At 37.5% G+C, this 27,150-nt stretch overlaps 1 protein-coding gene across 1 annotated transcript in view; it reads right to left on the minus strand.

Moving 5' to 3' along the window:
• Window positions 1-4,000: 4,000 nt before the first annotated feature.
• The window catches only part of VIPR2 (vasoactive intestinal peptide receptor 2), a 47,365-nt gene continuing 24,215 nt past the window's right edge, over window positions 4,001-27,150 (minus strand). The window contains exons 5-13 of the mRNA XM_015853314.2: window positions 23,638-23,735; window positions 20,539-20,680; window positions 18,155-18,305; window positions 17,204-17,264; window positions 15,061-15,130; window positions 11,893-11,984; window positions 9,202-9,331; window positions 9,076-9,117; window positions 4,001-8,299 (exon numbers count right to left, since the gene is read on the minus strand). Of these exons, the coding sequence (XP_015708800.1) occupies window positions 8,129-8,299; window positions 9,076-9,117; window positions 9,202-9,331; window positions 11,893-11,984; window positions 15,061-15,130; window positions 17,204-17,264; window positions 18,155-18,305; window positions 20,539-20,680; window positions 23,638-23,735 (957 nt within the window). The 3' untranslated portion in view covers window positions 4,001-8,128. The remainder of the gene's footprint in view (window positions 8,300-9,075; window positions 9,118-9,201; window positions 9,332-11,892; window positions 11,985-15,060; window positions 15,131-17,203; window positions 17,265-18,154; window positions 18,306-20,538; window positions 20,681-23,637; window positions 23,736-27,150) is intronic.

Raw genomic sequence — 27,150 nt, forward strand, 5'->3', positions numbered from 1 at the left:
CATGTCCTTATGGTTCCATTCCAGTAGGTAACTTTGTTCAGAACGTCTTTGAGTAAGCCAAATTGGCTGTAGGTGGGATTCACAGTAAGCATCCTTCAGCTGCTGTAGTTAATGTCACAGTGTTTAAGTCTGGTGATAAGACCAAGAGCCACGATTTATATGAAATGCTTCCCAACTGTCTTACCTTGTCTGATAATTCCTGTAAAAATGCTTTTCTTGGTCTGGTGATGTGAAAGGCTTTTGCCTTTTCTATCTTAGTGTTCCCCAACTTCACTCAAAAGATTGTTTTCTCATATGCAGAGAGCCAAAAAATGCCCTCTCTGTTACCTAAAACAGGCAACATTTCAGTTTCGAAGGAGAAAAATACAATTTATAGGTGGATTATGCCTAAAAATCTGAACTATTCAGCTTGTGTAACACTGTAAACTTGAGCAAAGCTGTTCAGATTCTATATGCAGTGTACACTTGTGACAGTTTAGCTGCCAGTTTAGCTTCATGCCATATGTGTGTGGAAAGTGCTCAATCAGAGTTCACCATGAAGACTGGCCACAACACTGGCTTAAATGGGCTCTTTAGCAAAGCTATCACACCCCTCTTTTTCCCACCTCCTGCTACATGTGGCCCCTCAAACCAGCCTTCCATTTTCCTACCATAAAATCTTATTGCCTTAGACCCTAGCTTTGAACCCATTTATGCCCTAAATGCACATCCTTTTTTTTCCCCCCCTCCAAACTCTCAAAAATAATTCTGTATGTTTTTCCTGTAATTTACTGTTTGGAGCTGATCTGAAATTAAGAAAAATGCTCTAAAGCAGTCAACTGTAAGTCAGTATGGAATGTCAGAAGCCTCTTTCCACCCTGTGAGCCAACCAAACACTTGAGTATCCAGATTATCCAAATAAATCACTATTTTTTAAACCCGATGACACATTTATTGCATGAGGCAAGTTAAAAACCACTCAAAACCATTGCCAAATGCTGAGATGAATAATTACTACTCAGAGGAAACAAACTATTCATCAAAGACATTTTGGGGACATGTATAGAAGTAGAGTTGTTCTATTCATGGACCAGTATACAAATAGTTAATTGGAAGAATTTTTCTAGGCTAGTCTTGCATATAGAGCACAAAAAAGGAGAAGAAAGATAAGCTGAGACTAAAGATCTCTTTATAGGACTCAAATTTTCTTCCAGAGTATTTATGCCGCCAGTACTGTCTGTTCATCCAGGTGCAATGGAACCATGTCAGACAGAATCTAAGGCTGAAGCAAGTGTCTGAAATAGCATTAACAGAGTATCTTATGATAACAATTCAAGCATTTTTGTGATTCACTTATGTTTAAAATTCTGATTTGGAGAAGTTTGTAAGTTCCTTCTAATCTTATTTAGATTTATTTTTCCCTGAAACACTGGACACAGTAACACAGTTAAGATCCTGTAGTAGCATAGGAGCTCAGAGACGTGCAATAGGGCTATGAGGTGTCATGCCCTGATGCTTTAGACATACACCACATTACCTCCTCTAAGTCATATAAAGAATTTTTTCTTTTCAAGATGCCATTGGGCTTTTTCAAAACTTTGGTCCTGTGTTGAAATATTTTTCTAGTTTCCAGCCTCAGTTTATAAGATGTCAACCAATACCTGACTTCACTGTGAGGGTTGTAAAGTACCTTCCTACCATATGTCACAGGAGTGGAACCCAGTCGTGATTATTTGGTTTAAATTAAGTCGCAGATAATGTGTGAGAAACATTTGACTATAGGTATGTTCAGGTTAAGGGAAAAGGGCCTGAGGGGCAGTGTCACTGCAGGGCTTGCTGACCCCAGCACAGGGATGTGGCTGTCCCTGCTGCAGCCCCTTCAGGCTGCAGTGCCCTGGGACAGAATGGGCTTTCCCAGAGGCAGCATCCCTGCTCAGGCTGGATTTTTGGCTTTGTAATCAGCCCTAAATGGGATTTATAAATAGAAGGCTTAACTGAGATGTTTAAAGTTAAATAAAAGCAAATCAGGCCTGCAAAATATAGTCAGCATTGCCTCTGTCTTCCAAGCTGGGGTCATCTTATCTTCAGGGCATCAGGCAAGTAGCCAGAGCTACAGACTGTGCCAGGTACACGCTGGCCTTTTAAAGGATTGTTTTAAACTCATTAATGACATAATAATTCCACGAGTCAAAATGGTCCTTCCAAGTACCTAGACTTGCTAATTGCTGTCCTGTGGTCACAGAACGGGATGCTGTGGCCTTTGTAGGCAAAATCATTAAAATAGTTCTTCAAAGATAATGTGTGTGTGAGGGAAGCACTGTTTTTCTTCATGTTCTTATTGTTGAGAAAGGCCAAGCTGAGTGCTCTCTAACAGAGGCAGTATGGTTGGGATACTTCTCTGAATGGCAGAATCAGCAAGGATGACTAATTGTCTAATTCACCAGCTGCCTAATATACAATCATTCTTTACAACACAATTTTCTATAGTACTTAGATTATATTTCAATTTTCTTCTCATGAATACAGTTGTGCGTAACAAAATATTTCCCTGTAGTCAGGATCCATTATTAATTACACTGTTACGAACTTGCTTATTGATTCATTCATTATTTGCCAAGTATTTTTCATATCCTACAGAGATAGGTAGAAAAAGCCCAAGGCACTCATTAAGAGCAGGTGAAAAATGTAAGCAGGAAATCAGGGATGAGCAGTGGCTGGTGGGTATTGCTAAATGAAGCCTTTTAGAACAGAGAAGCTCACAGCTCAATAGGCTTGTATTGAAAAGCAGTCCCAATTACAGAGGCACCAGCTCAGAAATCAAGGACTTCAAAATAGAGCTTGGCTCTTTGATTTCATTTTCCAAAGCTAAAATTAGTATTTAATTGCATAACCCAAACACCGACTGTATTTTGTAGCATATATCCAGAAAAATCTTTCTTTTGACCATTAAAAATATAGAACTAGTTTGATTTGATATAAATTTACTCATTAAATGCTTTGATACAGTATTTCAACCTAAACTTCATGTCAGCAAGACCACTATATACCCCAGCCTATGTTGTTAGGAGAAGATGAGAATATTCAAATGCAGTCAGTTATAAATACTACTCTGTTCTATCATTAAGAATTTTTATGTTCTTCAGTTGGACATGTAGGGACCTTCCTATTAACACAAGAGCACAAGGAGTTCCCACTGAAAGCCAGGGCTTCCCCATTGTTACTGCCCAAACTCTACTACAAGCACAACACTGTGGGGAAGCTATACACAGACTGCCTTTACACAGCAACCTGCAACTTTGGGCTCAGGCTGCTGCCTTTCCTGAGAAGTTGGGCTTGATTCCTCCTCAGTGTGACTGAATGCAAAGGAGTTCAGACTGATACACTGACCACAAAGGTGTATCAGTGAGCTGGGAGAGGATGAGAGCTCAGCTCCGCTCAGCTCTCATCAGTTACCCCTCCCAGTAACATTAACTTCTGTAATGCCCACAGATAAACACCGGAGGAAGCAGACTCCCTGGCCCACGAAGGATAGCAAAACAGCTCTCTATCATCTGTCCCTGTGGGGTGTTGTTGCCTGTTGAGGTCCATGCTTTGTTGGGGTGGCTTTTGTGCAAGCTCACCTCTTTTGCTGCCACTGAGCCCTGCTCCTGTTTGTCCCTCTCCATGTGTCACTCCCATGGCAGGGGCAGCCTTGGCTTTTCCTGTGCTGTAAGATTCCATTTCAGTCCTACTGCTGAGGAACCCTCAGCTGCCAAGGCCAGAGAACCATTTCCAGTCTTAAGATCTATTTTCTGAATGCACTTGGTTTTCTAAAGAATGCACACTGTAAATACATGAAAACAGATATATATTTCTTCCCTTGAAGAGGTAAGATATATAGTGTTCCCTCTACATAACCTTTATTTTTGTGGTAGGTCCATTATTTGGTGCTTCTCAAAGACACCCAGGCAACACATTCAGGCAAGATGCAGTAATCTGGACCATCACAGCCAGCCATGCAGGTATAGACATACAGGGGAAGTTCTGTGCAAAATCTTTAAACTTTTTATTCTGACTCCTCTTCAGTTCATCATGGTGTTCTTAATTACTGTTATCACTTATAGCGTGAAGATGTAAACGCTTGTTTGTTCACAGCTTTATATACAACATCACAGAGAGGGCTGTTAGGTGGGTGACACAGAACAAAAAAAGAAGAGTAAAACCAGAGGAAATGTTTAGTGAATTAAAGTATGAAAAGGAAATCTATTTACACGCATTAATCTATACATCATATTCTGTACATTTTGTAAAAAATAATCACATTCATTTACATCATCTTTAATTGTTACTACACTCAACAGATTAAAAGTTATAACGACAACAAAAGAGAATTCCAAAGCAATATCCATATTAATGCTACAGGGAGGGGGGGAAAGCTGCAGGTTATGAGAAACTTACTATGGTGCTTTGGCGAATAAAGAATTTGGGGACATTTCAGCCACTGTTTTTGCTGACAGTGGAAATGGTATGAACATACTGTCATCATTGGGCAGAACCAGGTTAAATGCAGAATGGTTAAATCCTATCAAAGAATGCTTTTTTAAGTAGCTGACACACTGGTTTACTGATATGTGCTGATATACTCTTATAATATTAATGTCAGAATTTATTGTTTTGATGCTTTTCATTTGAGCAACAGAATAGTACTGTATACTACCTGCTGCTGTTTGGCTATGTCAAGGCGGTAGTACTGACGGCCCACAGCTTATTTAGGCACTCGTGGTAATGTGAAGGAACTTTTGCTTGTAGAAGTATTTCCTGTATTACATGGCTCCAGTGCACTCCAGCGTGGTATGCACTGAGTAGCTGCTACAATACATGTTAAACACAACCCTTCATGGAAACCAGCACTGCTGTTTTTCTGTAGATGAAACTATTCTAAATTTAGATGAGGCAAAGAAGGGAAACAGGAAAAAACATTTGAGGAAATGCCTTGGATTCAGAATTTTAGAGATGTTTAGTTTCTCAGGAAATTAAGATGGTTTCAAGTGTGATTCAAGAGATTTCTAGTATTCACAAGCACTTTGTTTTAGTGTATGACCCATCTATGAAAGGCAAAAAGGCAAACACCTGAAAAAACAACTGCTGAAAGCTGGACCTAGGCAAATCACTACAGGTCATAAGGCCATTGGGTTTATCATGGAGGGCAATCAACCACAGGGACATCTCACCGAATGGAGTAGGTAGGGATCATTCATTGCCTTCATATGAACGTTTATGGGAGGATAAGTTTTGTCAATCAGCTTACGTGGCTTAGAAGAGCAAAGTTAGTTACCATCTGATAGCAACACAACTGAACAGACTCTTCTGGAGAGGCCTAACTGTAGACATAGGGTGAGAAATCTTTAAGTTCTGTTCAATTCAGTTTTATTCTATTCTACTCCACTCCACCCTACCCTACCCTCAGCTCAATTTATAGTAAACACAGGAAAAAAATGTGATTCAGTTCATGTGCTGTAGATGCACACCAGAACATGGGATGAATCACCTACAACTAGCGCCTACTTCTTTATGACCAATATGGAAGGCACTTAAAATGAGTCTTTAGCTCAGAAACAGACATTAGGCTTTTAAGGGCATAAATAAGGGTAAATAAATTTTACTTGTATTTATCAAGCACCTACCTAAAATCATCATCTCTAAAGAGGAAATTTAAGTTAATTTTATATATTTAGGCTCTGATCACCATGAGCAACTAGGCAGTAAGCTGTCCATGTGTCCCTTGGCCACTAACAGCAGGTAATGTGATAAAAATCACTCAAAATGAATGGTGTTGCCTGCCTGGCTCCAAGGCAGTAAAGCACAACCACTAAGTACAGTACAAGAGAGAATCTTGTCACCGTTCTTGTTTAGTTAACCCAGCAGCACACATGACGTGCTATTGGCTTTTCAGTGGGAATATAATCCAGCAGGGTTCCTGCTCTGGAGCTTTTATGACTCGGTTTGGATCCTGATGCAACCAAAGTGAGAAAGGCAGTAAAAGAATGAAGAGAAGTAGAACTAAATCACAAGGCCCTACAGGCAGAGTATACACCTTCACTACTTCATCCACCTCCTCCCCTGATGCTACTAAGACTGAATATGAACTATGTTCAGGGATGAGAGAGTGAAATGTTTTCTTGTGTTGTCCTTTTTACTCTGAAGAGTCACCAGCAGGACCATCTGACTCCACAGTGCTGTGTAAAATCTAATGCAAGACAAAGCTATTTCAGTGCATCGTAGAGATGTGAAACACCGAACAAATGATAGATTCACCAAACTGATTTTCAGTTTTTGCACACATTTTAGTGTAATGTGGACTTTGTGTGAGAAGGCAGGTGGAAGTCAAGTTCCACGATGACGGGATGATGCTTGAAATTTGCATGAAGTTATTTGGATATGGGAATTCTCTGGAAGTAGAAAGAAGTGAGAACATTGCCCTCTGGTCTTTACAGACATGCAAATTGTTGCATAAAGCACAATGAAAGTCGGTGTCACACAACACTGGTGAGTGCTGCCCATGGGGCAGTCTTGGGGCGTTCCTGTCTTTGATCTGACAGAACTGTGTATTGCTCCAGTGTAATCCCATTACAACACATGATGTTTGACCAATAAATAGCTAAATCAAATCAGAACAAGAGGTGCACAGGCACTCTGATAACTGCCAACTGTACTCCCGCTAATATTTTCAGGAGTGTACATGAATGCCTGCCAAGACATTCCCTTGCCACTATTCTTCCCTTTCCTTGGCTGTATTACTGACCTTGGATTCTGCTGGCTTCATATGATCTATCATCTGAGGTTTCAGGGCAATTGCTGTTATCAATCAACAGTGCTCATGCTAAACTTGTCATTTAGTGTGGACATGGTTAAACAGAACATGAAAAGTAAACATCATTTCTTTCTTTTAAAACTGCAAATGTTCTGTGTGTATTTATAAGATCTTGTCAGTTCCTTGTCTTTTTTTTTCACAAAGTGGCTGCATAGGAGGCTTGGTGTAGCTGAGAATCCCTTCTATTTATGCCTTTTATGGTCATTTTTAGGCATTGTGTTTATTTTTTTGGAGTCATGGCCGCAATAGAATTTAACATCAGCTCAGATAGATACAGAATAGAATCAAACTAAGAGAATTTACATTATTCCTTAAATGGAGGTTCTAATGTTACTGCAATACCTCTTGTTTCAGCTGCCAAGTATGTAGTTCTAGAGACATAATTCAATGAAAATATTAAATAAAAATGATACTTTCAATGGGTAACACTCTCCAAGGCTGTTCATCTTATGATAGACGGCTCTAGCAATAAAACACCTCTTCACAAAACTGTTTAATAAAAGATCAACACAAATCTCTTTGATTTTAAACAGAAAAGTACGACTGGTGATTAGAACAGCACTACTGGCAAATGCTGATGTTTTAATCAGAATGATTACAACAGCCTTGGACTGCAAAGGCAATCCTATGTTCAGCACCAGAACGTAAAAAACATGCAGTTTCAAAGGGGACAACAGGATAGGAATCAAACTGTAGAAATTAACCTCTGCAATTCTTAGCTATGCAATTAAGCTAATAAGCCTTACTTCTTTTTTTTCCACTCTCTGTAAAGTTAATGATTTCCCAGATTAGCACACTAAGCTCCCAGTGTGGTTAATTATAGCCTCACATTTCTTTATTTTTCTTTTGTTTTCCATAATTAGGAAAGAATTTTCTAATCCTTAAGGAAAGTAGTATTACCTTAAGTATAAATATAGTTTAAGAAACTTTCCTGCTTCCGATCATAACCTTTTCAACAGGTACCAAAGCAACCTACATTGAATAGGATCCCACACTTCTGTTTCACAAGCAGGCTGGAGGCAAAAGGGACCTTCACAGTAAATGAGTTTTTGAATAGTTATGGCTAATACGTGGCAAGAGAACATAAAAACTAGTATGAATGTCATGGATAAAAAGAACATAAACCATCCATGGGGCAGGTATCTTTGTTATTACCTGGCTGACTGCACAAATCAATTTTCCAAGTATCAACATATAGAAAAGCAAAGCAATAAACTGTACATTATAAAAAATACCACATTAAGCTGCATATTACAAATGTATCCCACAGTTTTTGCATGTTTTGGGAACCCAGGTCATTTATATCATGGTGGTCTCTGTCTGCATGAATGACTGAGCCCTTGAATTCCGATGGAGCTGAGAAACACTTTCTGACCCATTTCGAGAAATGGAGCTGTGTAGTCTGTAGTCTCTGCCTGCTGTCTGCTTCCAGCACAAACTCCGCCATTTTCTTTTTAGCTCTCCTTGTACCTGTGTTAAAAAGAAAATGCACAAAAGAAAGGGTAGTTAAGTACTGGAATAGGTTCCCCAGGGAGGTGGTTGAGTCACCATCCCTGGATGTGTTTAAGAGCTGTTTGGATGTGGTGCTCAGATGTATGATTTAGCAGAGTGCTGTTAGAGTTAGGGTACTATGGTTAGGCTGCGGTTGGACTTGATGATCTTTGAGGTCTTTTCCAGCCTGAGTAATTCTATGATTCTATGAAAATGAAAACATTCTTCTTACTTGAGGAACTTTTCCACATTTACTGGCTACTAAATGGGGGCTTCTGGGAACAACTTCTAACCAGTTTTTACAATACTTAGGTGAAAACTGCATCTACATTGTTTGGGAAGAGAAACCCCATGGCTACCTTTAAATTCAGATTTGTATCACTTATGTTGCCACAAGTGGCTTTGAAATAGTTGCTAGCTATTAGTCACTTGTACTTAAAACATCAAATGAAATGATTAGCCTCAAATCAATCATCCTATGAATATCAAAGACCAGAACAGCAGTAGATTAGAATGTCAGTTCCCAGTGTAAGCAGGTGTCTTCTTCAGACAGATTCCTCCTGACACACACTGAATGCCCTTAACTCTCCACCCAAATACACTGATTTCTCCTGCTGCACAGAAATGTGTATATTTTATAAGCAGGAATTCAAATGTTTTCTAAAACAGCTACATGTAACATAGAGTGGAATTGCAGAGACACTTATTTATACACACACTGAAAACAACATCCTCAATATAAAAATGAGACTTACCTCACTGTTCAGAAAACAGTACAGGACTGCAACAATCAATCCCTAGAAACAGAAAATAATATTCATTACTTGGTATGCAGCACTAATCTAAGTCAATAAAACTTGAATAAAAAGTTGAAGAGTTACCTGAAAAGATCCCAAACACAACTCAAAGATTATTTTGTAATTGTTGGAACTGCGGTCAGGAAACAGAGCAAACACTGTGTAGTGAACTCCAAATAATGGAATAAGCAACAACGTGGATTTTGCAAGTCTCCTGGGTAGATGAAGCAGAAAAAGCCAGAGTTTAACGGTAAGCTCCTGCTTTACTAAGGTAAGAATCTAATGCAATTTCATTTAGATAATCCTTACATGACTTGCGTTTTATCAACAGCTAAAGGAGACATTTACTAAAAACTGTTTTCCTTTCAGGCTTGCTGTAAGATTATCCACACAGTAACCTTTACAGATTAATGTGTGCAGATTAGAGATTGCTGATCTCGTGCTCTTCCAAAATCTGGTGAAGGCTCCAGGGTCTCTCTAAATCAAAACACCCTTTTTCCATTGACGTCTGGACAGCAGTAGGGTTTAGGACCTGTCCTCTGCTGTGCTTCTTTGACACACAGCAAGTTCCCAGCCTGTCTCACAAGAGGCTATTAGGCCACTCAAGACATTTTTTTTCATGCATGAATCACCAAATCACTTAGGTTAGGCCTAACCATACTGCCCTAACAGCCCTTCACTAAATCATGTCCCTGAGCACCACCATGAAGCACTGAGAGTGGACAGGCATCCTTCCTTACTGCAAAATTTCAGACAGTTCTGTGGAAAGGTGGATGCTCTGTCCTAATTTAGTATTTTCTGGTTCATTTATTTTAAATTGGCACCTGTAAGGTTGCTCATACAATTCATACACAAAGTAGGCAAGGAAATGCAATCCAGAATAATCTCGGCTGTGAGATTTGAATCAGAATTTTCAGATTTACCTCCCAAATAATGATAATGTGAAGTAAATACCCATGAAAAAATTTTAATGTTATAAATTCCGAAATGTAATTTATCATGAGACACCACTGAAGTTAAGAATGTGAACTTTTCATTATTAAGCAGGACAGTTTTGACAAACTGCCTGTGAAACCAGCGAAATGATGAATTGCTAATTATCCCTTATCTGTCACTCGTTTCACTCTAATGACATCAGCTTTATGTATTATGGAGGACCAGTCATGCGTGATTATGGATGTCTCGTATCAGATAAAATTCAAGAAGTTTTAATGTTGAGTACCATAATTCATCAATCTCTGGGTGAACCTAACTGGATTCAAGAATGAAAGGAAGCTGCTGTGATTTCCCCCACTTTATTAGAATGGTCAAGGTATTACAAGCAGTTTTATTTTTTCTGTGTCAGTCCTCATGGCCATCCTTCACTTATCGTGTCCCAGAGGCTACATCTGTTTATGCGGAAATAATCAGTTCTGACAGCAAAATTTCTCGAGAATAGTAAAAAAGCCTCATACGTAAAAGTGATATCAGTAAGTGGTAGCAACAGGGTTTCTCTGGCAGAAGAAATTCATTTACAACTGAAGGAGATGATGATGGCAGTAAATTTCCTGGTTTCCCAAGTGAAGTGGAAAACTGATTTTATTTCAACTTAACCTTTCCTACTGCAAAAGTAAAATGAGCATCAAAAAGGATGGAACCAGGTACAGACAAATGGGACACAGGAAGAGAAGGAAAGTGATGATTTGAAATGGGTAGTGTTTGTTTTATACTGTCACTCGATTCATGTAGCAATATTTCGTCTAGCTGATACTTTCTGTTTTAGTGAAGGAAAGACACAGGAAAAATAGCCTTACACTGCACTGTATTTTAGAAAGCACATTTGCATTTTGAAATATGAGCCTTCCAAACCTTTAATTTGCTCTGTTGAAACAGTATTTCTTGAGAAGGTTAATCTGCTTGCTCTGGTTAATCTGCTAAAGAATACCCCAACCAAACTTACTCAGGCAATCAATTGGTAAAAGCAAAGAATTCACATGGGTGAGCAGTGAAGGACAAGGCTGCTGTTACAGAACTAATGCTGCAGTCAACTATGGAAAATGATGGGACAGACAGGAAGGAAATGCTTTGCTTTTACAAAATACATAAGTACCACAGGGAAACAAAGTTTTCTCTCACAAGAAAGAAAGAAACTTGAGTAGATTTCCTGCCATATATACCTGTGTATGTCAATGTGCTAGATAATACTGTGGTGACTATAATTTCATCTAGGTTGATTTAGTTCTCTCACGCATTCAATTAATTCAATAACACAAAAACAAAAAGGAACTGAGTAGGTCTATGAAGCACATTCTGTTTCCTATTAATAACTTATGGGAACAAATTCCTTCCAACTTCCTCTGAAAATATATTTTAATATTAAAACAAGAAGTGTTTCGTAAATGAAAAAAAAAAATTTAAATAGGTTGAAGCCATACATTTTGATATTTGGATAATGTTTGTGTTGAAATGAAATACCTATACATTAAAAGAAAAATACTATTTCTTGTATTTTTTTGTGTAAGCATATCCTTTCACAGAATTAAACTCAAGTTGAAGAGAAGCTTGTTGGTCTTTAGGAAACTGCCTGTTTTTTACTGAGTACAGTGTTTGAAAAAAAAATGTTACTCTCTACTTAAACATAATGTTACAACCTTTATTAAATCACACCTAAAATGTGGAGCTTTTGAATTAAACATAATTATATTGTCACAGCAACTGCTAGTAGCAGGTTTCAGCCCAGTAAATCTTACAAGGATTAGTTTAATTCTACATAGAATGCCTAAAAATATGACTCACTTGTACTGTGACTGGTCATTTCCTCCCACATCTGGTGATCTTAACTTCTGGAGTAGGATTCTTATAATACTGATGAAAAGTATAAAATTCACCTACAAAGAAAACAGATACAATGATGATTTCAGACTTCTCCATTCAAGATGCAGCACCAAGAAATGCTTATCAAATCAGAGTTATCAATCAACTCAGCAGTCAGCACTGTGTACCTCCTGCTAGAACTCATTTAGCTCTACGCAGTTAAATCTATTGTCTGTTTGTTATGTCCAGTGCACCTCTACATGGCTACTAGTCTTTGTCTGGAAAAGCCAGGTATGTTCAGACCTTGATCAGTCTATAACATCCAAGATTAACACTCAGAAGGACTGAAAATCTCACTCACGTCACTTCTTCATTGGCTTCTGGCATCTTGCATTCCCTAACTGTTCTATTCCTGGATATTCTGGTACATTAGGAAACACAGGCTTTTAATGAAGTAAACACATATTTTTCAGGCAGATTATGAGTTGAAAGTTTGACTTGGTTACTTATGTAAAATTAATAGGTATCAGGCAGTATTCTTGCTGATTAAATCTGTGGAATTAAATACCACAATACAGTGTACAGACTGAAGGATACATATTAAGTACAGATATGTGCACTGGAACCATTATTTGTGAACAAGGAGAGACCCTCAAGTTCCTTATATGTTTGCTATCCACAAAACAGGGGAAAATAGAAAAACTATCTACTCTAATTTGCACAAAAGCAGAATTACTTCTTTTTCCTGACAGACCTCACTAATTTCCACCACAAAAGAATAAACTGTCATCCTTTGGTTCCTGAGGCATGAAATCATCTGCAAAACTTTAAAAAGGTGACTCACATTCTTGACTGTCATACACATATTGCCTTTAAGTCTGTGTTTTCAATGTGTTACTTTCACTCTGTAAGAACAGTCTTGGATTAATGAAAAACATGCATTCTTGTTTGGAGTTTGAATCATTCCTTGACACTGCTGAGCTTGTAAACCCATTCAGAGGGGACTAAGTGTCCTCCGGAGATCCCTGCCAGCCTTAACCATTTTGAGATTCTACAAAAACCCTTTGAGAATGATGTCTTTCAATAGGATATAATATGTATAATGTTGAATGAATATCTAAGAACAAATAAAATGAGAATGTAATGTGATTGCAGACAAACTGTAAGACAAAGGCAACTGATGCCTCTTTACTGGAGTAATAGCAAGATGCTGCTGACCCTATCAGTCTACACACATTACCTGAGTGATCATTTAAACTGCCTTCATGTTGCTTCTTTCTGCTGTTTATTTTGCTACACTATTTGCTATATGAGATAACATGATGAACATTTTTCATCTGTTCTGTAGTTAAAAGTACAGATTCCACCGGAAAACCCCTCTTTCTCAAATGAAAGGAGTTCAATACAGTGGAAGGACGAAGAAGGCAGTTGTGGAAGCAGTTTACCAAATGCATGTCACTCCAAATTAACTGTCTGGAATAGGAATCTCTAATTAAACAACTCTGAGATGCATACAGCATACAGGACTATGGCAATCTGCCAGTTAACTTTTTCAAAGCCAAAACTGTCAGGAGGTGATAGCAGAAAAGGCTTCTAACATACTGCATTAATTGCAGCTATTCCCACTTAGAGAAGTTACTTCATAACTTGCTTTCACAAAACAATTTAGTGCTGGATAATAAGCATATAGTTAATATAACCTTCTGAACACTGAAATGTGTTTTGATGTAGCACAGAAATCAATGGAAAACAGTGAAGATTTTCAGTATAACCTGTCATCTGTGCTTTTCCTCCATGCCATCAAAAAAGACAGTCCACGACAGTCCCGCTGTACCATACCAGTAACTTAACCAGTAAAAAAACAACATGGCTGCTCCTTTGCCTTCGTCATCCTGGTCCACATGTTATATGTGTATAATAAATGTAAAATGGACTTTTACTGACTAACCAGTACTTCATTTTCTCCCAGCGCATTTCCTACTCATCTGGAATTCAAGTCTGCCAATGAACAACTGGATATCTTTTGTCTCCTCACCTAGAACTTCTATGGAGAAGTACTGCTTTATGGCACATAAAGTCTCAGCTCAGATAGATAGCTGTATAAATAGGACCTCCACAGGCTCCATAGGACCTCCATATGTTTTTCATCTTTCTGAAAACACCAAGTGGTTTGTTTTGCTTTCATCTTTCAGTATATTTTGTATACTCCAGACCATCTCCTGAGGTTGGATTCGATGATCTTTGAGGTCTTTTCCAACCTGAGTAATTCTATGATTCTATGATCTCCCATTCTCCAACTCCTTTGAGGTACCTATATCCTCTTCCCGTTGTAACTCTGCTGCACATCTATTTCTGTGTATACTAAAACATTTCTTGGAGCCCTTGCTTCATGCCATTTCACACTATGCTGCTTACTCTTTAGACACTATAGAAATGATAGGAAGTTTTCTCAAAATTAAAGTAAAGCCCAAATGTCAATTGTGGGCTAATTTGGGCTTCTGAAATTTTGTATAATCTAACAATGCCCTAACGTCAAATGTTACAACTAAAGCACGTGTATCTGAAATGAATTAATTTGCACCGTGTCTATTTTCAGAAATTGACATAAACAATAGATTATTATGCACAAATTTAATTACACAGCCATCACAATGAACAGGAATTTTATTATGCTACTCCAGTAATTCTAATGAGCTCCACATAAAGCCCCATGAAGCATACTCAAACAGTATTCTTTTGCATTAGGCTACCAATTAAGGAAAGATATACACGGCTATATTTTTTTTATGGCTGCAATAATATTAGATTCTCAGTTGCAGAGCTATCCATTTACAGGCAAAATCAAATCTGCAATTCATTGAAAAGTATAATTAGATTTTTGTTTCCCCCAGGCTCATAAGGAGGAGCAATGTTAAAGAAAGAACAAAACACAAATAAAAGCAACTGTTCATTTAATAGGAGGCAGATAAACTTTGAAGGCAACAAATCTTAATGGCCTTGGTATCTTACATTATAACATGTCTCCGATAGTGAATTTCTTCTCATTAAAACAGAATTCTTGCTCGTCTGTAACTAGCAGTAAAGAGTAATAGCTATATGCACTGCACAAGGCTGGACTGATATATAATTCATGCTTCAAAGTTTACTTACTATAATAGAAATTAAAATTGGTATTCGTATAACCCACCAAGGACCACCATGCTCATTTGTATCCCAGCAACTATAAAAAAAAGAGGGAAAATTGTGTTGACACTAATAACATCTGGCAAGCAAGATCTATGAAGTGAAGTATTTGCTATACAAAAGTCCAAGAACATTAAAATCACAAAGAATTTGGAATTTAATCTTTTTCTGCTTTTTATTTTTGTTTCCCTGCTTTCAATACAGATATTCAAATCAGCTGTAATACTAGGCACCAGACCATAACATTAGAAATTATGGAAGATGTTGACCTTTATGAAAACCAAGTTAGTTTCACTTTGTGACAGGACACTTTTCCAGCAGGCACTTAACAACAGCCTCTAGGTAGCAGGAAGATCTAACACAACTGACAAATACAGTTTAAATGACATAATTTCTCTGTGGGATATTTACGTTATGGATGGCTAGAACTGGTTTAGGAAAATATGAGACTGAACCTGAAACTTTGTCTGAAAAACTGAAAATTTAATTTTTACTGTCAGCAATTCTGATATAAGTACTTTGAGGATGAATGCTCTGAAAGAGTAATTTTAAGCAACAGCAATAACCTACAAACTTCCTCTGAGACAGTAATGATGAAGGAGAAAGGAGCTACCCTTCAGTTTACAAGCTGTAGGTCTTGCAAAGAAAACAGAATTTATTTGTGACATGGTTTTTCAGTTTAAAAGCAGTACTAAACAAAAAATATCAGCCAGATCCAAAAAAAGTGGAGTGTGATAACTGTTTGTCTCACTAGCTAGGAACGATCCCCCATTCCTTAGGGCCAGTGGAAGCAACTCCAATTTTCCTAAAAATATTTGAATCTCATCTTCCCTTTCCATGCCAAGAATCAGGCCCAGCTCTAGTTAGTCACATTGCTTCTCTTCTGGGAATATAATTTAGATATACCAAAAGAATTCTAGATTTCATTCTATTGTTTTGCTAGTTGGTAAATTCACCTTCAGCTATCTAGATAAACGGTTTTTATAGACTGTAGCAATTATCAGCCCTATTTCGTCTTACGCTTTCTGTATTTCCCTCCATCCAGTAAAGTGAATTGGTGAAAAAACTAACTAAAATTCTTATTTAAAAAGCATAGGCTGGGGGCAAAGTGGCTGGCAAGCTTCATGGAGAAAAAGGATTTGGGATCGTTAACTGACAGACAGTTGAACATAAGCTGTCAGTGTGACCAGTTGGCCAAGGCGGCTGGACTCTATCAGAAACACTGTAGTCAGCAGGAACAGGGAAGTGATCTCTCCTCTGTACTCAGCACTGGTGAGGCCACATCTTCAGTACTGTGTTCAGTTTTGGACATTTCACTACAAGAAAGGCATTCAGGCTCTGGTGCATGTCCAAAGGATGTCAACAAAGCTGGTGAGGGGTCTGGAACACAAGTCTCTTGAAAAACATCTAAGGGACTAAGATTTTTTATTCTGAAGAAAAGAAGGCTCAAGAGAGACCATTTCTCCTTCTACAACTACCTGAAAGGAGGTTGTAGAGAGGTGAAAGTCAGTCTCTTCTCCTGTGTTACTAGCAATTGGACAACAGGAAATGGCTTTAATTTGTGCCAGAAAACGTTCAGGTTGGAATAATTTCTTGTCAGATGCGGTGAAGTATTGGAACAAGCTGCCAAAGGAGGTGGTGGAGTCACTGTCCCTGGAGGTGTCAATAAAGGTGCAGATGTCACACTGAGTGACATGGTTTAGTAGTACGGTGGTGATGGGTTGATGGTTGGAATAGATGATCTTAGTTGCTTTTCCAACCTTAATGAGTCCAGGATTCTATGAAATTAGGATGTCTAGTTCTGCACAGCTGCACAGAATCCAAGGACTACCACCGCTATTTTAAGTATGATTTTGACTTTCAAATCAGATAGCTCTACATGTAGGTCTCAAAGGATAACATCAGTTATAACCTCTCTCTAACCACTCCTGCACTTTGCATTTCAAAGTAAATAGGAAGCGTAAGATGAATGCTGAACATCCATCCCTTTACTGAAATTTTGTCTCCTTCAGAAAAGCAAACTACTTTTGTATTAACACCACTGCATACAAAACATGACTAGTACTGGCACAGTTGCAGGCCTTAAGCTTTCTCTCCCCAGCATACTTACCCAGTGTCCTCTAAAATAATCCGTGTCACTGTCCATGTAATAATGAATATGGTAGGAATTCCTGAAATTGAAGCAATGGGAGCAATCATAAGAAAGTTCAGACTAGTAGCAACCATTTATTTCCCAAATATCAAGCATATAATAAACAATTTAGTAAGGGTGTGAGACCCATCAGATGAGCTAGGATATAAGCAATGTGTTACAAAGTCTGCAGAAAAGTGGTTATATTTCTCATATAGTTTTAATTCATTGCTAATACAAAAGCACAAGCCTTTTTTATGTGTCTTTCAAGCTGTCAGAGGGATCTGTAGGGACACAGATACAACTTAAGCATTTCCAATGTATTTGCAAGGACTATAATACAAAACCGAAGAGTTAAGTCATTTCATAAGGATCCAATCCCATATACTGCCTTGTTGTAACTTCCAAGCAATACCTAGTGTTTTACGATCGCTTACTACTGGAAGCTTTATCCTACTCTGTCCCTACCTCACTGCACTGTCTGTAATTTAAAGGGACAAGTCTGTTTACAAACAGATGGAAAATACTATTGGGCATTTGAAAAATGCAAATAGCAAAGCACAGCCTGTGGCTGTGCAGCTAAACTTTCTCTCTCCTCCCAAATTAGGACAGAACCACAACATCCTGTCCCTTCATCAACACCTGGGCATTGTCAGGAGTGCAGTCTGGAAGAAGTCAGAGCCAACCAAGAATATGTTACCAGTTAGGGTTGTGTAGGATGGATGAGGATAGAGGCTTTGTGATTATTCCCCCCACCCTCCCAGAATGGCTGAACCTATGCTGGAGCTGATGAGGGGAACTAAAGTTTCCAGAGTCATGCACATGCATCTATCATCCAACAGAAACTGTACAATTACATCCATTTGAGATACTGAACCTAATACACAGATGAAAATACTTTATTTTATTGGACAGCGTTTACGTTCTTACCCCATCCAATCAGCAGATAGACTGGGAAGTGTCTGTTGGGGGAGAATATTAACACAAGGAGGATGTGGAGGTAAAGTCCTTCAACTAATAGCCAGTAAAAGTTCGCCATAACACCATACTGGAAAAACACCAAAATAGCTTTGCAGCCCACCTGAAATGTGAGAACAGGGGTCAGAGTTGTTGCAGGAAAGATGCTGTTTTATTCTGCTATTATATATTATGAATCTCTCTCCAGAAGAAGCAGTTTACATATGCTACCCCCAGATTCAGTAGATTTTTTTTTTTTTGCCTCTATCATAATCATAGCAAATAAACTCAGAAATTTTTAAAATGCCATAATACAAATACTGCAAAAGAAGGTGGTTATCAATAAATGCATAAATTTTCAGTACTTAATGAATGGCTATTAGATTGAGTGATTGTCTACTAGGTCGCTAATAAATAAGTTAAAATTTCATCTGTCTTCCTAACACAGTAAAAGTTAATAATGAAATTGCTTTATGAGTTTTTAAAGGCTAAGCTCGAAATGGAGTGAAAATTATAAATTTATACGCTGAATCTTCTAAGCAGACATGGAAGAAAAAGCTGAATGGACTTATAAAAAATGTTTTCCCTTTAGAAAATGTTATTGTTTCTTAATTAACAAGACACATAAAATGAAGTCCCAGTATACTCATAGTCTGTGTGCTAATCTTCAGCATTCATTTTCAGAGGTCTGCACTGCTGATGTTTCACGGTGTTGGCTGCTACCACTTTAGCCCTTCTCAGCAGGAATCAAGGATGTGTGAATTGAACATCCAAATACTCCTGCTGAGACTGAGCTGAGAAATGGGATGAATGCAACAGACTAAACAAAATGGACTAAACAAAGCTTACAGCTTCTATCTACTTCCGTCCCCCCCCCCCCACTTCTTTAAATACTCTTTATACATCCACTGCTTTTGTTAAAATTCCAAGTATATCAAATCCCTAGTCAGGTAATACACTTATTCATTGGTTGATACCTCTGTCTACACAAGTGTCTGTTATGTGAAATACCCTAAGTTAACCTAGACTCCAGCAGCTGGTCCAGAACTTTTTAGTATCAATCAGCCCCACATGATTTCCTGGATAACTCAATGCATTCTAATTAACACTACCTGCCTGACACATTCAGAAATCTAAATAGAAGCACAAAGTTGAATTAATTTCACTTAACTCTAGATGCATAAGAGTAAGGTTTCTGATGTAAGACAGACACCATTTGATACTTCAGCTCATGAAGAGACATAGGCATGTCCAGAGAAAGCCTTGGATCAGAGATAAGCATCTCATTGAGGAAGCCCTGAGAAGCCCTGAGAAACAGCTTAATTTAGTCATCTTGTTTGGTAGAATTAATCTGACCTCTGGACTTTATATCCATGGAAAGGATATCCACTGCAGAGCAGGAATGGGTCAGAACATTTAACATGGAGAATGTTAAATATTTCAAAATGCAAGCAAAAAATTTGCTTTGATGTTTATGGCTGCTCACAACCAAATTGGCAGTAAATGTCTAAATATTTTCTCTCCTTGCAATTCCAATCCATATTTACCACACACACTCCATGCAATTATGTTCTTATGTACCAGAAACCTACAAGAAAATATTTTCCCTCCCTGCTGCAGCTAATCCTGTACTGGACATCTTTTCAGATACTGAAGGGTGAAGGCATCTATCAATAAAGAGTAAGCCAAAATTATAGATCACAGAATGATAGAAAAACCTGATTTGGAAGGGATTCCCAAGGATCACTGATTCCAGCTCCTGCCTCCACACAGGAACCACACAAAATTCAAACCACATGTCTAAGAGCATTCTCCAAATGCCCCCTGAAGTATGTATCAGTGTTATTCAGATCCAGTTAACTCTGTCCCACCCAGACTTAGCGCACTTGCCAATAATTCAGGTAATAATGCGTCTGTGATATTCAGAAGATTAGACAATAAAAACAACTCCTGCAAGTATCTACATCCCTGACTCATTTCATTCCTGGACCTCTGAAAGAGCTGCTGGAACACTTCCAGAGAAGGTACCTTTTACCTTTCTCAGCTGATGGCACTCCTGTTTGCCTTAAAACCTCCCTGGATTAATTCAGTGGCTTTATTTAGCTATAGGAGGCTGTGTTTTATTTTGGCAGATGACCTGCTGTCTGTCTGTACGTGGACAAACAAAGCAACAACAACTTCTCTTTCTTCTGCTTCTTTTACTTCTGTCTACTTCTAACAGATCACTTGGCCAGTCATTGTATTCTCTATAGACCTGCTTACACTGTCAGCTTGGTATTCCTAAATATTTACAAGCATCAGGAGGACAATTTAGTGACACAAGAGTATTATGACAGAGAGTAAATGAGGTTTATTACCCATGAGGTTTGGTCCTCTGGACAGTGAGCTGTGTTGGAGCTGGAATAGAGAATATCATCCTTGACTAAAACAGAGATTGCTCTTAGAATGAAGGAGAGGAACAGGTTCAGATGGATGTAGTTCCGAGTACAGTGAAGTTTTCTAAGGAGAGATTTAAAAACAGTCATTTTAGATTTCAAGACAGAATGCCTCTTGCACACTTCTACTAATCTCTGGTTGTTTCTTAGTCACAGGAACATTAAGTAAGAGCCTACTCTTTCCTCCTCCATCATATTGTCAGTGCTTCCTCATGTTCCTTTAACATCACCTCAATATCGTAATCATTACATGCAGTCCAAGATATATAAATAAATGATCTCTAAATCATTTTCAGCACTGCAGACGAAAAGATCCCAATGGTTTTTCCCCACTTTAACATAAGTTGACAGTAAACACCAATCATCAATTCATTCTCTTTTTGTGGTTTTGTTTGTTTGTTTTATTATTAATCTGTATTTAGTATTAATCTGCATAAATTGCAAATACGCTCATCAATTTTTTCCTGGTTTTATACTTAATTTCTTTAATTCCTGCATTTCTCTATAATAATGGCTTTTTTTCTTACAATGTATGTCAATGCCAGAACAATTCAAAATGCATGCAAAGCATTAAATTGCCGATCCTTTCTGTCCAGTGGGACGTAAAAATTATCTTCTTTAGTCATGTTTAGCATTCTTCAGCAGCCATGTGAAAGACTCACAAACAAATGACAAATTAAATATTCCAATTAACTGAATAAGTGTTCAGGAGAAGTTAGTTTTAATTTGAATGCTTTTCAGTTAAGACACATTTTTTCCAAGATAATCCCATATAACAGAAATTTGTTTTAGCAAATCCCCAGAAACCAAGCAAGTGAGAGGTGATTTTTTTTGGTCAAAATCAGAACTGTGAACTGTATCTGGATAATAGCCAGAAGCCGGGACATTTTAGCAAGCTGAGCAATGAAAGAATGAAGATGAAATAGGATGTTACAGCTAGACCTGTGGTATGCAATGCCAGCTTCTAAGTGGCCTTCATGTTTTTATTTTTGAAGAACATTTCTACAGAACACCAAATAAGATGTTCTGAAATGACTAACACGAGCACAGTTAGAGAAAGCATTGGGAAATAAATGACAAATCCATCTCGCTAGCCTGCAGTTTGGCAAAGGACATAATACCAGGCTGAACTTAGAGCAGTTGTTAAAAAAAACACTGATTACTGTGGCTGTACTTGTCCTTCGCTGAAAATGGTTCCGAGAAAGGCTGAAATACTACTACTAACATTTTGGACAGCAACAGACTTTTCTATGGAACTCAATACATGTGAAATACATACAAGATGGCAGTGGAAGAAAATATTTTTCATGACTAACTTAGATTACTACCTTTCATCCCCTTCAGTATATGAAATTATAACGTTACATCTCCAAAAGGCTGTCAAATCAATCTTTCAGAGGGGGTGGTCAAACAATCTTTTTTATTTAGGGCTAGGTACAATGATTCAGAGGAACAGAAATGGTGTTTTTTAACAGCAAAACAAAAGCTGCTGTCCTATTCAGTGTGACTCATGATAGAAAACTATATTGAATCTTGACAGACAGATGATACACATAAAAACACATCTTATTAAAAAAAAAAGATTCAGATTCATCTTTTTCTTCTTGGTAAGATACACATATTACAGCCAATTAGAGAATCTGACCTTTTTTTGGTTTTGCTATACAGGAGTTACCTTGAAGGAAGTATTCTAAGAGCTGCATAGTAAGTAAATTGAATCTAAGTGTTATACAAAAAGATGCTGTTCTACAATTCATTTTCACTCTGAGTTGAGAAAAAAACCCAAACATGATTTAAAATATCTGAAAAATATTATTTCTTTCAAATCAGTTTTCATTTTTCTAAAACTTTGTGATATGCTAAAAGTCAGACATTTAAAATGAGAAAAACACTGTAAGTAGGGTAAAGGTACTTCTTACTAAATCAGAATTATTACTTTTAATGTTTAAACATTACACTCTATTCTGAGATGAGAAGATCATCTAGAGATAAAATCCTTTTGTTTTGTAATGCTTCCAAACCTGTCCTTTGCATATATTAACAATGAGAGCCTACCCAATGGTTTTATAAAATCAAGTAAGGTGGGAATCATTTTTGGAACTGCACAGAACTGGAACTGCATGGAAACTTTCATGAAAAATCACCTTCTACTCATCCAATGGTTCTGCCTTTTTTGTGCTGATATTTTAAACTGGAAAGGCTTGAGGCTGTATCTGTTCTGACTGATATAACATACAATGACTTAAACAACAGTACCTGAAAAAGAATTTCCACTTCTTTTTCATGTCCATGTTTTCTTTCATAAAGTAATACTGAGTATATTCACGATTGAATGCAGTATAATTTGGAGCATACCAGTCCAGCAAGGCACAGTTTTCATAATGTCTGGCTTTAGAAATACCCAAGTTTAAGTCCTAATCCTGCTGGATGAAGTCAGAGTTTTCACAACTCTACTGCTTTAGTGACTTCAGTGATTTTTAACTACCTCCTCAACTACCCAATCTCCTTTAGTCAGTATGATTTAAAAAGTTGTTTAATGTCCTTTTAAAATACAACAAAGACAGTTTACTGATTACATGCAAACACGAATGTATTTCAGGGGTGAGTGAACTACCTTCACAAATACTATATTGAAATTGCCTATAAAGAACCACTGTCCCTTTCAGGGCAAAGTATACTTGGCTGCCCAATTGTCTGGGGTTAAGACCAGCATCCTACTTATTTTCGAGGACAATTTGATGCATTGATTTTTAAAATGAAATAAAAAGTACTTTATAGATTCATTCCTAAATGATTATTCTTTACATAGATTGCAATGTCTATACATTTATAACGTGCTTTGAATTTCTTTTTAATGACTGGTGCTGGCAAAAATCCTGTTAGTATTACTTTACTGTCAGCTGTTTGAGAACAATGTAAAAATGATACTTCTCTTTTTTTTTTAAAGCTGGGCAACAAGTAGTAAGGCAATGAGTAAAACTGTTTTATTATTGTGCATATTTACTAGTGAAAAATACATACCTGAAAAGGCAAAGAATTATACTTCCTGTTGTGAGAGCAATCAGAGATACGCTGTGACCAAGGGTATAAATTGCCTTCACTCTTACATAGAAGTTGACCTGCACAAAAACATACATATGCTGAAACCACTTACTGATTATTTGAATTGACTGAAGTGATATAATTTCCATTAAATAGCTCTCAAGACTAAATAAATAGCATTATTTTTCATGCTTTGCTCTATAGAATGCGTTAAGAATGTGTTACACCTTTATTCCAACGTATTTTTGCAATGCAGTGTATCGAACCAATAGACATCAGTAGAAAATTCAGCCTAAGTAATTCAGTCACACAGACTGCAGTTTTAACTGATTATTCCATGTCAATGAGGTAAAAAAAAATGTATCTGGTTAAAAACTTTGACAACTGAAATGGAAGAATGAGATGCAGTTTGAAAGAATCGATTATCACTGAAAGAGGCAATCTCTCAGTCCTTCTGCTCTAGCACACTTAGTTATGCATTTATACATGAACTTAATTTTAAGGACATTTGAGTCCCATTCATTTTAAGGGCATGTTTATATTCCATTCATTTCCTAATCTGTATGTTCAAATACTTGTCACCCAAACAGCCCTTTCCCATTCCTTATTTTGTAAACTTAGTTGCTGAAACTTGGAAAGGAATTATATCAGTAGAGGAGAAGCAGACTGAAGTGTGCAGTCTGATTATCAACTACAGTTATATGTAAATTTGTTGGCTATGTATTACATTAAAACCCATTCTGAATGACGACGATAATGCTAACTGCTCTCATAATTAAACTGCTTGTTCATTTGTGCCTACAGCAAAGTGATTACATGGACATTATCTTCCATGAAGCTAGATAAAATACTAAAATTATAGAATTTTCCGCTATGTGAAATAGAAGTTTTTAACAGTGATATGGAATACATTAAATAAAGAAGAATTTCTATACGTACTGCACATATTTATAGCACTCAGATCTTATAACTGCATTTGTAAAAGCAGCAAAAAAGCAATACCTTTAAGTAAACTGTTAGAAAAGGGAAAAGTAACTCACTTAAAACACTGCACTTCTATTCAATCTGCCCTGCCCTGCAAAATCACTGTAAAAGGATGCTCCAATAAATATCAATTTGGCAGCCTCGTGACCTATCATCAGCATTAAAGGAGGTGAAGAATTTTATTCCCTGACCTTGTGCACCTCAAGTGTTGCAAAAACACACTGCAAAGCCTGGAAACAATGCGCAGCACTTCCACAATATGTTGCTCTACTTGTTATCATCTTGTTGGCATTTGCAGGCCCCATTAAAATGCTTTTCTGCAGAACATACAAACAGAAATCTGGAGGGTCTCTAAATCAAAACTTCTTAACATCCACTGTGTAAATACTGTAAATCTGAAGGAGATAAATGTCACTTGCAAAAGAAGTTGCAATGACAGCAAATCTGCGTTGTTTAAATAATGAGTGGAAGTTTTCATGTTCAGTTTCTCAGAAAAAAAATGATCAGCAGAGATGCCCTTTAAATAGCAACACTGATGCTCAACTAAACAGAAGTCATCACAGTGCACAAGAGCAGCAATGACGACTCTGCTAGTAATGATAAAAACCATACGCATAAAACCCGGTAAGTGTAGGGGGACAACACAGGGAATATATTACAATACTCTCATCTTCTTGTCTTGGGAAGCACAAAGTAACTTAACAAAATCCTGCTATGTTAAAGCAACCATCATCCCTTTGTAACTTGTATTTGTTGGTACTCTTCAAAGGGTAATCACATAAACCAGGACTTCTGATGCAAAGTGTGTCCTTTACAACCCCTGGTAGAAATGATGTCTTCCCTCTCACTTGGGTTTCTCATTGTGCTAGAAAACCTTAAAAAGCTGTATGGCCCCTTTATGCTGCAAAATGGCACAAGTGTTTTATGAGATGGTTATCCAGTCCCCAAAGACAGTCTTCTGCCAAGCAGCAGAAATAACTCCAAGACGTGTGTAAGTCTGGCACATATAAGCTCATGCATTTGCTGTTAAACAGATGACCACATTGATCAAACTGTAGGCATCTAGAAGTACCACAGTCTCTGCACTCCAGACAGTTCCCTCTGTCTAGGTGAATCACCTCCTTTCTGCATCCAAAAATTCTCATGCTGACATTTTTATTAGGCTTTGAAATACTTTTTCTCAGAATCCTGTAAACAACTGCACACATATGATACATGGGAAGTATTAGAAAGCTGACAGTAATAGAAATATTGCTATTTTGGAGTAAGAATCCATAAAGATATTTGAATTACTGAAATACATTTGCTTACACTAAAGACACTAGCAATATTGTTTATGTAGTTCGGTTGCTAGTGACTACTTATCCCACATTTACACGGCAGATCAGAATCCAGTAGCTACAAGAAGTAATTCCAGCGTGCACATTTCCTTTCTACAATGCAGTAGCTCTTCCTCAATGTTTGGCACTTTTAAGAACTCGTTAATCTGTTATTTGGCTTTTACCTGACACTGAACTTAGCTTCACAAAAACGAATCATAATGTCCTTTATCATTACTTCTGCCAAAGGTTTCCCACATTGTCTGCAGGGAGTGGATTTCAAATTCCATGAGTATGTGCCTTTATTCTTCTGAGTGACTAATCCAAGATGTGTAACACACACAAATGCAATCATTGCTACATGACTATCACATATATCAAAATAAATTCAGGTAAACTATATTAGTACCTTCAAGTTTAATGTTTTAAATCAATCAGTCAAAAGTGTGCTTTTTACTGATCAGTACAGAATACCTCAATTAATATCAGTTAATATCCTCTCCTTTCCAATACATAACAGAAAACCAAACGAAGAATAATAACATTCTAGCTACAAAATACATAAGCAGTAAGAAACTTGCTATTAAATCACTTTCTTTGTTGGCCAGACTATCTAAAGTGCAGCTACAAACTCATTACACTGCAGTGAGCGTGCCAAATTTAGCACCAGCTCATTTCGGATCAGTACATGAGATAAGAACAGCTTTGTTGGCAATCATGGATGATAATTTACCAAGTGAGACCGGATGAAGATATTGTCTCATCTGCCACCATCCCATGTTTAGTATTTGACTTTATCAACATGCTTACCCAGCTTTTCTGACTCTCATGGCAACATATCAGCTCCCCTTCTGCATCCTGAGATACTGATTGCAGGAAAAAGAACTGCAGTCAAAAGAGTCATTCAGTTCATCCCTAGCTAGAAATCACTTTCTGGTCAACACAATGGCATTGACATAATTAACAAATTATAACTATTACCCTAAATGCAGAGAACTACTCCTATTTGAGAAGCCCCATGGCACCAAAGACAACTGCATGGCAGATACGCCATAGGATCTCTTTGCTGTAATGGCAGTGATGCCAAGTTATGCTAGATATCTATGTTTATGCAATCATATCAGTGCCATTTGCGCATACTAGTGATTAGTCATATACATCTCAAACATATATCTTTCTTCAGGAATTT

The sequence above is a fragment of the Coturnix japonica genome, chromosome 2 (genome assembly GCF_001577835.2).
Source record: "Coturnix japonica isolate 7356 chromosome 2, Coturnix japonica 2.1, whole genome shotgun sequence".
NCBI lineage: Eukaryota > Metazoa > Chordata > Aves > Galliformes > Phasianidae > Coturnix > Coturnix japonica.